Source organism: Euphorbia lathyris, chromosome 6, assembly GCF_963576675.1.
Source record: "Euphorbia lathyris chromosome 6, ddEupLath1.1, whole genome shotgun sequence".
NCBI lineage: Eukaryota > Viridiplantae > Streptophyta > Magnoliopsida > Malpighiales > Euphorbiaceae > Euphorbia > Euphorbia lathyris.
Window position 1 is genome coordinate 19063568 of NC_088915.1, and position 16666 is coordinate 19080233.

The 16666-nt window shown below is 34.1% G+C and overlaps 1 protein-coding gene across 1 annotated transcript; it reads left to right on the forward strand.

Annotated features, from left to right (window-relative positions):
• Positions 1-905: 905 nt before the first annotated feature.
• LOC136232102 (uncharacterized) lies at positions 906-7178 on the forward strand. The gene is made up of 4 exons (XM_066021136.1): positions 906-1237; positions 1785-1888; positions 1979-2063; positions 6698-7178. The coding sequence occupies exons 1-4, from the start codon at positions 1001-1003 to the stop codon at positions 6785-6787; spliced, it is 516 nt and encodes a 171-aa protein (XP_065877208.1). The 5' UTR covers positions 906-1000; the 3' UTR covers positions 6788-7178.
• Positions 7179-16666: the final 9488 nt, after the last annotated feature.

A 16666-nucleotide genomic window follows, 5' to 3' on the forward strand; every position in this document is an offset into this window, starting at 1 on the left:
CTCGAGGGTGCACAATCCCAGCGGGAAGCCATGAGCCAATATCGCCAAACAATCCGCACTTTTGTTGCCTTCGCGATGAGTGTGACAGATTTCGAGCTCCTCAAACTGGGTTAAGAACTGCTGTATATTCCGGATCAGGATGCGAGACGGATGATGTAACGGACAGTCCCTCAGGATCAAGTTCACAGCCTCCAGGCAATCAGACTCAACTATCAGCTTCGTAACCTGCATTTCATAAGCGATTCTCAAACCCGACAAAATTCCTCAAAGTTCCGCCTCCAGGGAACTTCCAATCCCTATGTTCTGGAGGAAACTGCTACACTACCTTCCTCTTCATCTCGAATAACGCCCCCTGCCGTAATGACCCCTGAGTCTGTCTTCCTTGACCCATCAAAGTTGCACATTAATTTTCTTACTATAGGTACATAAATACTCTTTACTCTTATTTTATAATATAATTTGCATTTTATATTGGTTATTTTATTTTTATAAATATGTTGAAGTAACATTTAAGTTTTTTTTTTTTGTACATGGTCTAGCCCCCGACGTTTAGGTCCTGCTTCCGCCACTAATAATGTTTATGAAATAATTCTCATGTAGGGACTGTTTTTAATTCTATAATTAAAAATAGCACCATTACGACGACTTAGACACCGTAATGATTACAACGAGTCCATTACCGTAATGATGTTGTTTTTAATCATAGAGTTAAAAACAAACCCTACAAGTGAATTATTTTCCAACCAATATTATGTTAGGAATAATTCTCTTAGAAGGTCTCTTTTTGGGGTTTAACTCGAAAATACGAGTAAAGTTTAGGGGCCATAAGTGTAATTTATTCAAAAAGTAAGGGTGTATGATATTACTCGAGATGACAAACTTAACTCCGTTCAGTACTAACTCGCTCCACCTCCCAAACACCGCCAAATTCCGAGTGCCCATGAGCACAAACCTAACAAAACTGCAGAGCTTCAATTAAACCAACAATAAAAATTGGAAGATGCAGAGATTATGCACGAAGTTGCGCTCTTCGGTGCAGCAGTCAATCGGAACTAGACCTCTTTCATTTTGTCGCCTCCTTCACTCTTCTCCGGCGCTTCAACGCCCACTCCATTTAGCATCTACCTCGTGCAAGGGGAGCCTGAATAGCCCCCTTTTTTGCTTATTTACATCAAAGTTTCAATCTCCTTCCTTGGGTTTGCAATCGCCATTGCGTTCCTCTGGAGCCTTTCTTTCAGTAAGCTTCTGGAATTCTGATTTTTTTCCCTCTATGTGGTTGAAGTTTTCTTTCATGCCTATTTGATGTATGACGAATGGCTCTAAGAAATGTAATTAAAATTTCCCTTTGCTCTCTGCATCATACAAGAAATTTGATGCTTGTGCATTTGAAATTGAATTATGAAGGTTTTACTTAACACATTCTGATATATTTTCCTCGATTGGTTAATGAAGTCATGCCTTGAAAAGAGAACAATGAAAGCTATAGGAAACTGCATATCATCGTTTTACCTCGTTAAAAGAGGCAGGAAGAGTTTTGAATTCCAGAAGTTGATTTAAGTTGACACTGTAGACTTGGGAAAGGTTCTTAATTTCTTTCTCAAGATAGGTAATGCTGAACATAAAAGCAGAGAGATCTTATAATTTTTGGATGAACATGGATCAATTGGAAGATTTTGTCCAATTGCTTGTCGTTTGAAATTAAATTCTAAGTATGCTCACTTTTTCATAAGGCACTTCTCAAGCTTTTTTCCTGATATAATTTGTATATCTTGACATAACTTTAGTTAGTGCAAGTGCGCCATGTTTCCTCAAAGGAGCGACGAAAGAGGAGGAAGCCAATGACACCAGTTGTCTCCAAAGTCAAGAAAGTCAAGATGAAGTCTTATTCGTAGGTTTAATCAGTGTAACATATCTTCTTTATTTTTATAAGCTCTTATGTTTTGGCTGAACATTTTTTTTTTAAAATTTTTGTGATCAGGTCCTACAAGTCCAGATTTCGGCTAATGCATGATGGGTCTTTTCGTCGCTGGAGGGAAGGCAAGAGACACAATGCACACTTGAAGGTATGCCTATTCATTTTTTAAGGGTAACACTTTTGTCTTCTCTATGTATGTGAAATTTCAATCATCTTTTGCTATGTAAATCATATGAAGAACAAGTTTGAAAGACTTGCAATACTCTTGATCACAGGGTGTGATTGAATTCTGCTTTGCATGCGGTAGAATTTGTTATGATATTTTAGAAAGGATGCTGACAGTTGCTCATTTACTCTTTCTACGTAGTTGATATACCAAGTTAAAAAAATATTGAGTCTAGGAATGTCAAATGGTGCCCCTCAATATATTACATGGTTGCATAAATATCTTGAAATAATAGTAAAATCAATTAAACTGTTCTCCTTTTAAAAAGGGCAGCCCGGTGCATTACGCGTCCCCGCTTAAGCGAGGGGTCCCACCACAAGGGTGTACTGGGGGCAAGCCTTCCCCTGCCAATTTTTTGGCAAGAGGCCGCTCCTAAGACTTGAACCCGTGACCTCTCAGTCACACGACAACAACGTTTACCGTTGCTCCAAGGCTCACCCTCTAAACTGTTCTCCTTTTGTTGCACTTAAATTGAAAAGGATGTTGCAGAAGGATGTTTGTAAAAAGTATAGGAAACAGTGACATGGGGGAAACATGTCAATGATAAAAATTTAGTGGTGTATTTATAAATTTTTAAGAATAACGGTAACTTCGTTTTTACATATAAATGAAAAAATATTACTTACTAGTTATATAAGAGACAAAAGAAGATTTGGGAAAAAGTAAGGATTTAAAGTGATGCATTTAGCTCATGATGAAATGATTAAAAGATCCTTTGTTGCGCTGTGTTTCTTTTAGAAATGCATTCTATTGCAAGAAAGAAGTATCCTATTTTCTTAAATTATAAGTAAATTCAAGAAGAGTTACTTTTCGAAACATGGAAACTCTTCAAAATCAAAGTTTCCGTGCCACATAATTGTTTCTACTAGCATCTTAAGGGGTATTACATCCATCTCCTTAAACTTTTTAGCTGGTTTCCAGACAGTTGTAAAAATTCAGTTCATGTCAGAAGTTGTAAAACTTCAATTTAATTGTACCCTTAATCCTTTTGACTCTTCTTGTTTCAATTTTTTCTTTCATACTGTGGCTCATCAACATTGTGTCACTAAAATAAATGCTTTTGGCAAAACACATGATTATTCTGGCAAGAAAATGACAACTCGGGATATAAGTATTTTTGAGCGCAATGAAATTAAAGTTAGGTAATTTTTGTCACTTGGAAACTTTATGCAAATTTTGAAATTAGTTTGAAATTTGAGCAACAACAATTGCATTTAACCCCAGCTTAGGACATATATTGACATGGAATTACTATATGATATCTTAAGCTCTATTCTTGCTCTCTCTCACCTCACTTTTAGAGATACTATTTCCTTTCTACTTATTACCAATTTCACTCCCTTATCCCTCTCACTCGATTTTCGCTCTCCAAGAAACATCTTTCATGTTTCTTCATTGTTCTCTTCAAGATCCATGTAACCTTTCCTGAAAATGACACTTGTGTGTGCATTTTTTTTTTCAATAAATCCGAAGTTCTTATATGTTTTGTGAAGTTATTGTTCAGATCTCAATCTTGTTGGAGATTATGGTTTTGAATGAATAGAATCAGTGGCCAGGGAGAGGGATTCCTCTGATTCTCTTTCTACTTGTACCACATTGCTTCTAGTGATTTGGAGCTTCACCGCTGGTTTATGTTTACTTGGTTGGGGTTTCTTACAATTTTTGAGAAATTTGGGGGAAATTAGCTTGGTTCTATGCTTCTTTAAGTTTGATGTATTTGAGTGATGCCTGATGTATGCCTGAATTGTTTTGCATAACTCAGAATAAGTGCCAAAACATTTGTTAGTTGGCTGAGATCTGAATGAAAACCATTACACGGATCAATATTTATTCATGTAGGAAAAGAAGCAGCCTAGGCCAATTATTTGTGAACAATTTTGAGACCTAGTAGTTGCGATTGCAACTAATAATGTGAATAGTACTATTGATGGTTTAATGATAGAATTTAGGCTTTACAGTTGTATTTCATAGGATTATATGTTGCCTATGGTGGATGGAAATTTTGGATGCTCGAAAGAAGTAAAGCTAGTTTATGGTTGAAAGGAAGAAAAGATGGTCACACCTAAGCTCCTTGTAGTCACACCAAGGATCTTATATGAATGACACCTGCAGTGGTTAATAGTATCACACAACTCAAAGCAACAAGTAGTAGTAATTTTATTTATTAAATAAAAATAATTTATTTAAAACACTAGGGATTGTAGTATTTCTTTACTGTAATTGACCCTAAACCACAAGACATTGGTTTCAGACTAATCCTAATGCTTTGAGATTTGGGTTCTTCAAGACAACTACAAGGGATATAATCTCTTCTAGAACTCATTAAGACCCAAACAGGACTTCAGTGTAAAGGTCACTGTTATCGAACTCGTACGAGCCGGCTTGGTGTTCGGGAGGTGATCTCGGGCGGCCCTCCGCCCAAAATTGACATAATTGATTCATTGCTTCCAAGTTTCTTAACACATTTTTTTTATAATATTATGAATTTGTACCGAATCTTACAATTCAGTCCAATTCACGAGTCATGATTCGCAAAATGAGGATTTCGATTCACGAGTCAAATCTCGATTTGACAACTATGGTAACGGTAGAGAGAATTCCAAAAAAAATCTAAGCTAATGTTCCAGCAAAACTAGATACTACACAAATATTCATTGAAATAGAATCAGGTAATTGATCAAAGCACTCATTATTTTGTAGACATTAATTCATTCTAGACTTATAGGGCATATGGCCATGGTAATTCTTCTAAGGATTCAGATTTTTGAACAAAATATGAGGTAATTATTTTCCTAAACTAATAAGACCTGAAAAAGAAAATAAAAAGACAACCACCAATGCTCCCACTCAGCCACTTCAAACCTTATTGTGGCTTTGGATTTATTACCAAGTATCATCTCAATTACTGCTGCCAAAGTGCCACCACATAATTAAACTACCATCTCGTTCAATGCCATTCATAAAGTTCACCTGTGTCTCCTGATGCTGCTGATAACATTACAATACATGAACACCATTACACCGAATGCTGCTGCCACCGGGATTTCATTACTTATGTTACGCCATCTTTGATGCCTCCATTGTCATCATCACCTTTCAACTGCACCTTTTATTAAGCTATATAGAGCAATATACACCACTAGCAGCCTACTACTATTTTCACTATGATGTAAAGAAATAACTATCACGCTCTAAACACTAATGTCTTGGGATATGATTTCTGTTAGATTTTATATATGTTAACTAAATTCTTAAAAACACCTTAAATAAAGTAATAATGAGTATTGAACAAACATCAATTCATGTATTTCTGGTTTTGGAGTTTGAAGTAAATATTCAAATGAATTCTTTTAATATATATATTTTATTTTCATTTTTTTATGCAAGTAAATCAGTCAGGTGTGTTCGACAGTTGCTTTGTTTTTCTGGCTCTTGGTTTACACTTTGTGCAGTTTACCATTAGATGGAATTTGGTCTCACCATCTAAGTTAATGACAATGTAATGGCCACTTTATCAGAAACGAAGTAACAATAGAATTTACCATTCCCCCTGTTGACGCTGAGTGCCAATGTGTACATTCCTATGTTGCATTTTATATATTTTTATAGATCTTTGATGCATGACAAGTTGAAATTGCCTAGTTTCTTTTATGTGGACAAATTGAACAATCAATGCGAATCTGGATATAGTGTTCAGGTGGCAAGGGGGACAGGGAATAGTGTTTAGCAATGAGTTAGTTGCATCTAGATTTAAGGATCTAATCACAAAATAAGGGCTTAAATAGGAAGGCATCACTTGAAATCTTGAAAGAAAAAGGGTGTTGTTGATGTATTTGGCTTTCAATAACATTGATTGGTTTGAAATCTTTAGGAATTATTCTTTATGATCAAAAGAGTAAGCATTATCCTATGCAGTCAATAGTCAGAAGCTAAGAGTGTGGTTTGAAATCTTTAGGAATTATTCTACATATGTATTACATCAAATTAGTTCTTATTTTTAAAATAATTCTAGAACATTGATTGTCTAGTATCAATTTCAAACGAGATAAGTAGATTAATCAACATAATTTTAGAAACAATTTCTTTCGGGCAGAGTACAGAAAAACATTAGGTGGTTGTTTTCTTAGCTTGTTTAGATAAATAGTAAGATCCCCGCACCTCTTGTACCATCAATATTAAAAAACATAGTTGATGGAATTCTTTGCTGAACTTAAATTTTAGTTTAATATGATTGATGATTGATAATCTATTGAGAGTTAATGATCTCAGATATTGTAATTCAAAAGGTTCATGAGACTGAGTTTGGGTGAATGAACTTTTGAGGTCTTTATAATAAGAGAATATAAATATATAGCCTTGCTCTATCATGGATACTTTGGCTAATGTAGCTTGAAAAGATTTGAAATGTTTTTATCACCCTGCACTTTTTACTTTAATCTAATCAAGATTCTCGTAGATATTTAGAAAAATTCAAACGATTCTTATAATGAATGCTTATTTGTTTACTGGAAGTATCTTGTGGAGATTAATTAATTTGATGGTGTTTGATGATGCAGTCAAAGAAAGCAAAACGTAGACTTAGAAAACCTTCAACTGTACCTGCAGCCTATGCCAAAGTGATGAAGAAACTTAACTTCTGTGCTTAGAACTACCGTCTTCACGCATTCTACAAGGTATTTATTTAAACAAGGCGAAAATGTTTTTCAAACCGAAGTTTCAGGTGGCAACAGACAATTAAAAATCAATTTGAGGTCTGCTGTTATAGATATTTGATGCTGTTGTTTGAACAACAGTTGACAACAGCTCCATGGTTTGTTTCCTCATCTCTGAATAGTGCTTAGTGTTAGTCATTTTTATGAGGCTGTCTTGGTACATCTGTTAGTTGAGGATAACCACCTTACATGTCTTGATCAAAAGTATCTTTGATATTTTTAATAATAGAAGAGAAAACAAGTTATTAGTACAATTTAATATTTGCAAAAAGATTGATGTTGCTGCTGCCTGCTCATTCTTGGATAAAAAGGTTAATTTGGTCTTTTCACTTGCCTTCTAGGATCAATTTGTCCCAAAAATGAACTTTAGGCATAATTTTGGCCATTTAATTAGTTTTTTTGGCTTAATACATCATTTGCCCCTTGAACTTTCCAAAAAGCTTGATTGGTCTCTGAACTTTTAAAGTTTCCCGATAGCCCTCAATTTGCATAAAATGTTTCAGTTAGCCCTCTGAACTTGCATAAAATGTAACAACATTCTAAGATGCGTGCAATATGTTTTCTGCATTTAATTTACTTTTGCAACCGAGTGATTAATTGACTACATTTTATGTAAGGTTAGGGGGCTAATTGAACATTTTATGCAAGTTGAGGGTCTATCGGAACACTTTGAAAGTTCAGGGGCTAATCAAGCTTTTGGACAAGTTGAGGGGGAAAATGATATATTAAGCTTTTTTTTTTTTCTTTTCAGTTCAAAATTAGAAATGTGATGTGTTAGCATTAGAAATTGAATGGTTAAGTTATGAACCAAATTGACTCTTCATCTCTCATTGCTATCTTTTCTTTAAATCCTTCATTGCTATTTGATTATACAGGAAAATAATTTATATTGCACTAGTCAGTTAATCCTCTAAGTTCATAAATACAATATAAAGTTTTGTTAAAAGTAACTGTTTAGTTATTTTTATCAACAATTTGGTTAGTCAAAAGTTAATTTACATGTATTTTTTTAAATGAATTTGTATATATGTTCTTTAATTAAGTACTATATACTATTTTTATTATATTAATCCAAGTATGAAAAGTAATAGCAATACTAAAATTATATTATTGTTTAGTGTATTTTTAAATTAAAAATAGGTAATCAAAGTTAAAATAACCTAATATTTTAATTTGATATAATATTGAATATATCTTTTATATGATATGTATATAATGTAGTGTTTGTAATTTTATGTAATATTAAAATTTTAATTATTAATGATCTATCAAATAAAATACAGCTTAACTAATTATTTATATTTTCAAAACCTAATTATAAAAATTAAAATTAATGAAACAACTAATTTTAGTACATAGTATTTTAGTAAAAAATAATTAAAATGTTGCATCATTATTTTTTTAATATACAATATAACTATTTAATATCTAGACTTAATAACCATGTCATTTTGTGAATATGATTTGTATTTTGTGAATATGATTTGTAAAAAGAATAATAAAAAAATCTTGTAAAATATTTTAGTATTAGAAACTATGCAGTGGTCTTGTTCCTTGTTTTTATCATCCTATGCATGTCTTACAATTTCTAAACAATAAAATGATGCTAAGAATATGTCACACCAGTTAAATTTGGCTCTTAAAAACAATGTCTACCTTGGAAATTGATACATTAATTTGAATAATCCAAAGAATATCCAACAATTCGCCAAAATAATTTTAGACGGGGCGGCAGTGGGGAGGAGATTATCCGAAAACTGCAGGTATCCGAACCGACCGGGATGAGGAATAATCGTAAAAAGTGGGGATGGGGATGAGCATGAGAACGTGAAATTCTTTTCCCTGAAACCTAAATGGGGATGGGGATTGCTATAGCTGCCCCGTGGGGATCCTTGCCCCGCAGGGGGAGAGAAGGGGGCCGGGCCCCTCCGGCCGCCGGAACCACCATGACTACGAGTAGTCTTAGTCCTCTTGTCTCCAAAAGTTTTAGACCGGGTGCTGAATTAGCATCCAAAAAATTAGCTCAGGTCTTGTTAGGCTCTCTCTAAATCCAAAATTCTAATATTTTTTTTTTTTTTGCCTTTTAGGCTTTCTAAATCCAAAATTCTGATTTTTTTTGACCTGTTAGATCCTTCTTAAATCTAAATTTCTAATTTTTTTTGCTTGTTAGGTCATTCTTAAATCCAACTAAATCCGATTTTTTCTATTATACACAATTTTTTTTTTACATATTAAGAATCTTAAACACAATGTAGCTTAATTTTGAGAAGTTCTAGGTTGGTACTTAAAAATTAGTTTTTGACGACTCAGATTATAATACGTATATATACGGAAAAAAAAAATTTGAACACGTTCGATTTAGAATTTTTTTTTTTTTATTTTACACACCACGTGTAGAATCACCCCTCCAACCCAACAATCATGTATTCGCCGCTGCTGCCCCGTTACCGTATGAATCCCCATGGGGATCCCCGAAAAATCCCAGTGGGGAATGAATCAATTTGATTAAAAAAAAAAAAAAAAATCTCTTTTAGCTTATTTCACCTTTGATTTTTTATTTTCCAACTAAATCAAATCCAATTAACATCATCTCACCAATTGAAATTGGTTACATGTTTAATTACATAATTTGGTTTAAGAAATACAAATTCATAAGTGAATGACTAAAAAAAAGATCATTTTTACATCAAATTAAATTACCTCCATTACAAGTTCAAAGACAACAAATTCTCGTATTGGAGAAATTCTATAAAACTCTCGGAACATTACACCCGATCAATTAATTGTCACTTGTACATATTTATTTCTTAACACCAATCATCTTCCATGAAGTATATTATTCCACGAGTATGATAGAAGTTCTCCTGTTATTGTTCTTCTAGGCAAAAGATTTCTCCTCCACTTTTTTAACCGCGTTATTCAATCCCTTGTCGTCGTCATCATCATCACCGTCATCGTGAACGAGCCCAGCACCCATAGCTCCTCTAACATCACTAATATTACCATAGTTCAATAGAAGAGTTCCGGAAATAGACGTACAAAACGCTATCCCGAAAGCAGTACTAGCATTTCCAGGCAATGCTGAAGCGACTGCATAGCCTAAACAAGCACCAACACATCTACTCCACGAAAACCAAGCCGAGAACACACCTTCTTTCCCTTTCGGAGAGCAATCGATTAGCAAAATCCGCCCGTACGAATACAAAACCCCGACGGACGTACTTTGTATTGCAGTCAAAAACAGAACATGTCCTTTGTGCCAAATCTTCCCTTTAAAGTAAAATCCCACAACCGTCGTAGCTATCGAGAGATAAAACCCGAGTAAATGCATTTTCACTCCATTAGCTCTGATACTCTGTTGAAGTAGATGCATAAGAGGCAATGAAATGATCGGGAATAGGAAATAAAGTAGCCACGAAACGAGAATAAACAAAGGTTTATAACATAATTCCCCGATCATATGAAGAACACCACTTGTGAAAATGCACATTGTTGTGAACGAAGAAAGGAAGGCTAACACAAGAGTTCCCAACGCGTAAGGGTACTTAAAAATCGAGAGAAAATGCGAAATAGACGATGTAGACGAATTGTAAGCTTCACCAGGTTTCACAAAGATGACATGAGATATTCCGACGAGCCATTTTAGGCCGCTAAATATCGAAACAATCCAAAGTCTAATAAATGTTTCCCCATTTTCAAGCATATGGTAAATGAATGTTGATATGATAGCCGAACCTAAGCCACCAGCAGCAGTTGCATAGAGTGATAGCCAGCTAGAGACACCTCTACGGGCCCGAAAACCGCTCTTTTGGAGAGTTGAGGCTGTGAAGCCTCGAACCATGAGGGCGAGTTGGCGCGTATGAGATGCTGTGGCGATGGTGCTAGTAACGACAATGGCTGCTATGTACGGAGGGAAAATCCACGTGACATTGAAGAATCCGGTGGGTAAACAGAACATTGCACCGATGGCTATCGAAGCTGTAGTGATTAGGACTTGGTTTCGGCCGTAATCGAGATGGAGCGATATGAATGCAAGAACTGGAGCTGCTAAAAATAAGCCTATTCCCCAAGATAATGATGTCCATTCTAGTGGGGAGAATTTTGCATTGTGGATGGAGATTGATCTGTGAGTTATGGATTCATACCTGAAATTTAAGATCAAGATTATATAAGTTTAGTTAGCATTTTACGGACAATTTTAATTTATACACGTTGGCGTTAAGGTGTAACGCCTGAGCAAGAAGCGATTTTAGAGAACGGCAATAAGGATAAAATTGCATTGAATTTCACATTGAAAATGAAGATACTAAACTATACTAGTAAGTTGAGTTTCCAATCAGGGACAGAATTAAAAGTCACGGAGGGCCGCTGACCCCTACTTTGGGAGAAAATAACCAAAAAAACAAAATTTAACCCGAAATTTCCGTCCCTAAACATAAAATTTCTGCCGTATTTTCTTTACTTTGAGAATTTGTGACAAATTTGAAATCATAACGTATTTTCTTTACTTCGTGAGTTGTACTAATAAGACTTGGACCAAAGTAGATAACGTATACATGGTATTAGGACAGACTGTTATCTTGTTTTAGGACCGCTTCTTGTTAAGATAATCTGGACAAATATAAGGTGCCTTTGATAGAGCTACAATAGAGTCGAGCTGAGATTTGGCCAGTTCATGCTCGGCTTGACAAAAAATGGACGAGCTCGGTTCGAGGTTAATTAAGAAAATTATCTGATCATGAGCTCCTTGCGAACAACTAGTTTATCTGTTCACAAGCTTTGCTCGTGAGTGATTCTGTTCATGAACCTTGCTCGCGAACAATTCATTAGTTATATTCATAATTAAGTTACGCAGTTTTGAAACCTACAAAATTAAAGTTTCACAAAAAAAACTACGTAGTTTTACATTTCTCCCTTTATAGAAATACTATTATTAAAAAAAATAACAGAACCAAACTTGCTCACGACCCTATTCATGAGTTTATTCACAAACATACAACCGAGCCTGCTCGCGAGATCTCGAACTTAGTTTTTCCATGTTCAAGCTCGATTCCTAAATGAATCAAGCTTTCAAAATTGTGCTCAACCTCGACTCGTTTATAAATCAAACCGAACACGATTGAACTGAACACCAAACCGCTCATGAACAGCTCGACTCCTTTGAAGCACTAAAATGAAAAAACAAAAGCAAAAGAGAAAACTTACAGTTTCATTTCCTTTTGGCTACAAGATAAGCCCCTATGGCTATAACCCCATCCCCTAGGAGGTGTAGGAGGCAACTTCAGAATTTGACTGATGATAAGTGGAAATAGAACTGGTATTAATGTATTTTGTATGAAATACGAGCATAATTCATACAAATACCATCCCCATACTTCTCCTTTTGTAGGTTTCACATCATCATCATCCCTAACCCCATCATCATCATGACCATGACCATACATGCTGCTGTTTCTCTCTAGTTTCACTGCTGTAACGTTATTTACTTCATCAGGTGTGGCCATTTGCTCATCATCATCATCATGATCATGATCATTACTGAGAATCACAGAAAAAGAAGCTTCATTTCCTTCTACTGCTGCAGGAGCAGGATGATCTTCTACAGCCATAACTATATTAACAAAATGATAATTAATTTAAGAAATAGAATTAGTGATTTATTATGTATATATAGTACAAAAATACAGCTGGTATATCATGTTCTTTCGAAATTCTCGAGAGTTTTGATTTTAGGACCCTCGGTCTACTCATTTTATTGACAATATATTATTTAACATAATATACTAGGGTAAATTACATTCATCCCTCCTCAACTTTGCTCTTACGTCATTATGGTTCTTAAACTTTAAAACCAGATATTATGACTCTTAAACTTTAGGCATTTGTTACGGGCCGTGGTCTTTTAAGTATTATGAATTGAACACTAATTAATATAATCAAATTTAATTTTTTAACATCAAAATCATCCAACTTTATATTTGATTTTTCATGTGGTCCTTTTATATAGATTTTGGCGATTACAGTTGCCGAAAAAGACGTGTGTGAGAAAATGGCTTTGAATGGTGTGGGTATATTTGTAATTAGTGCTTTGCTTTTAAGAGCTCTTTTCCTATCCTACGTGGAAAACTTATCAAAGTTTCAGAGGATATATAAAGGTTTGGGCCTTATAAACCTTTAAATTGTGTTTAGTGGGTTTTGGCACACACGTGCGATCGCTCGTTCGTTCGCGCGACGTCTGCCCGTCCGGTGTGGATCCGAAATCGCTTTCAAGGCAGTGGCTCCGCCATGGTACAGTTCGATTTCTGGTGATTAGGTTCGGTGACAAGTAATTTTTTTAATCTATGTGTAAAAATCTGGATTATGTATCTTTTCTAGTGACTGTTATTGTTGGAATGTGGATCAATGGACTAAATGAGAAATCAAATGTAACGTTGGATGATTCTGATGTTAAAAAATTAAGTTTTGTTCCATTTCAATACTTGTGTAATGACTCTTTTTACCCCGCATTCATGCACACGAGACCTACTATGTGCGAAAGCTCTACCTGCTTACTTCTTGGTTGACCAATATGACCGCTTTAGGTAATCCTTTGTTGAAGAACTGATGAAAATGATATTGTAGACAACTTTAATTCTAACTTTTGGATTTTGAGATCATTTAAATATTGTTCAGAGAGGGAAAGTAGTTGTTTAAAAAGAGAAAACTCTAAAAACGATGATTTGAAAGATAAAAAAAATTGTGGTTGCATAAGAAATATAGTTTTTAACAACTTTAATTCTTACTATTTTCCATTTTGAAACTGTGATCAGTAATTCTGACTTACTCAATAGTAAAAGAGTAGTTATGTTAGTAAAGTGTAAAATTCATGACCCATAATGTCTAATGTTAAAATTCAAGTGAAATAATGAAAATAATGATCAAATTAAGAGTATAATTTGCTCTAATGTACAGCTAACAGTTACTTCTTCTTCTGATTATTTCATTTGTATGTTGTACAAAGATTAGGAATATGCTTATATATTAGGAATCAAATATATTCATGAAATTTGAACTATAATGTGATACCTAAATTTCATTTCGTGACATAAAAATCTTTAAACTTTACGATTGATTCGAGTCCCTTAACAGAGGCATATTGGACCCCAGATTAGCATAAAGAAGGAAATATACTAAAATTAAAGTCTAAAATTTATTAAAACCACGAATTAATGACTAGATAAGTTGATTATATTGAATATTTTCTTTATCTATGTCACTGAAAATTATAATCAAATTATTATTTTCAAATTACTTTTTACAATTTTTATTTATTTTAACTTTAATATTAGTTAGGGCTAAAGGGAGCCCAATTTTTTTTTATAAGTGTTACATGAAAGTTAAATTTTTTTTAGAGAAATTTACATTGAAATACATTTTTAAAAAATTATTTATAACTATATCAAATTATTATTTGAATGGTATCAAATTAAAAAAATCATCATTTTAATATATTTTAAGAACTATAATTTATATGTTAGGAGTCTAAAATATATTTTTTAGAGTTAGAATTTATGAATTCAGGTCTAAAATTTAAAATTTATAAATGAGGGTATAAAAACATATTTATTTTATAATATATAAAAGATAATTATATATTTAGAATTAAGTTTTGTGATATGATGTAGTTATAATTTTCATGTAAAAAGCTCTTGTTTTTTTAACATAGATAGTGATAAAATTATACATGAGGGTCTAATTCTTTCTAAAATGTCATTGATAAATTTTTTTTATAAGACCTATTCAACTTTATACTTTAATTAATAAATTTTATATTAAAGAGGCTCGTATTGCTTATTTTGCCCAGGGCTTCTGAATTATCAGGACCTGTCCTGATATTAATATAATATAAAATTATTTTTTTTTATATCCTGCAGTTAAATTGAGTACCATAACATTAATTTCAAAAAAAAAAAAAAAAAAAAAGTACCATAACAATAATAGTGTGATAATCCAAAATTCATGTATGTATTTTAGCTCTTGTATTAGCATATAGAGTATTCAGCAGTTGCCGCACATTGACGGCCACAATATTTTTTTTTATAATTATTTCTTAGTCATATAATAATAATATTATATATTATCATTAGAAAGTTAATAATTATTTTTTTTAAACAGAAAATGAAAATATTATTTTTGTAAGGGTATGTCTTTCGAACATAACATAACCCTTTAGCTGTCCATAGTTAAGTTCACTACTATACTTTTGTATTATTATTAACATAACAGTCTTGTCTTAGAAATTAAATTAGTTTTTATCGAAAAACATATTTAGATTAAACTAATTTTTCTTAAATTTATTTAATTGAGTTTATTTGGATTCATTGTAATGATTTTTATGCCAGCAGCATTATCGACGTCACAGATTAGTCACCGTATGCTATTTATCAATTGAAATGCATTTTAAACCAACCAGATCCGTCGCTGGACCCTGTTTATACGAAATTTCCGTAGAAATTCAAGCAAACCCCTTTTTGAAAAAGCTTAAAAACTCCGAAGTTAATCGAATTATACACATTCAACCCCAAACTTATCCTTATCAAATCATCGTTACATGATTCAAGAATGATCTTTATTTTTATAAATGTCATTTCCCGAGCTAGCTAAACACATCATCGCTTATTTTAGAAAATCTCAACATAGAAAACGGGTTATGAAATACTATCAAAATGTGTAAAAAATAGTTAAACAGTGTAGACACACTCTATTTTCCTCAGAAATTTACCTTTGAAATTTGTAAATCTGGTTGAAACGAGCTAAAAACGATTGAAATTAGGTGTTTCGTGTCTCATTTTTTCGTTTCCCTTAGTTATGTGTAATCCCACACCGACCCCGTATGTGTCGTGCTTGATCAATGATAACAATCGAACATGGAATACAGAATTAGTCAAAAAATGCTTCTTGCCGGAGGATGCCCGAGCAATCTTGAGGACCCCCTTAAAAGAAGTGCTGGCCGAGATAACCTATTCTGGACCGACTCTCGAAGTGGAGCATATACGGTGAAAGGTGGATATCGGACAGCGGTGAATATCTCTGGCATCCTTCACAATGTTGGGGATACTTCCAATGGCCCTGACCCTTTTTGGAAATGGCTCCGGCAACTCCAGCGCCCACCCAAGATACTGCATTTCCTTTGGTCAGCTTGTAGAAACCTCCTGCCTAGCATGGACAATCTGAGTCATAAGCAAATTGCAGTAAATACGTCATGTTGCTAGTGTGGTAAACCTGAAAGCTCCCTAGTCCATTTATTCAAATATTGTGATAATGTCAAGAATATTTGGAAAACTGAGCTGTCAACCAAAGTTTATAAAATTGATGGGTGTAATGTGTTTGATTGGTGCTGCAATGTGAGGACAGAGGAAAATTCAGATTATTTAGCTCAATCATATGGATGGTATGGTACAAACATAATCTGGTTGTACAAAGTGGAAAGACCATAGATGATTCAATGGTAATTGCAGGAGTCAGCCCAGAATGTAGTGCCTCCGCCACCAGATGTGCACGAACAGCTGCAGAATATTAAAGAGCCAGTGAAGTGGATTGCGCCTCCTGTGGATGTCCTCAAACTAAATTGTGATGTTGCATTCTGCACCAAAACAAACACCTATGCTGCTGGTTTTTTAGTCCGTGACTGGGAGGGTTCAATCCGTATGAGCGGTGCGTGCCCGTTTGGATCATGCTGGTCTGTTCTCCATGCGGAGCTCCTCGCAATACTGAACTCCCTAATTTTTGCGAAGGGCAGTGGGTTCAGCAACATCATACTCTCCTCTGACTGTT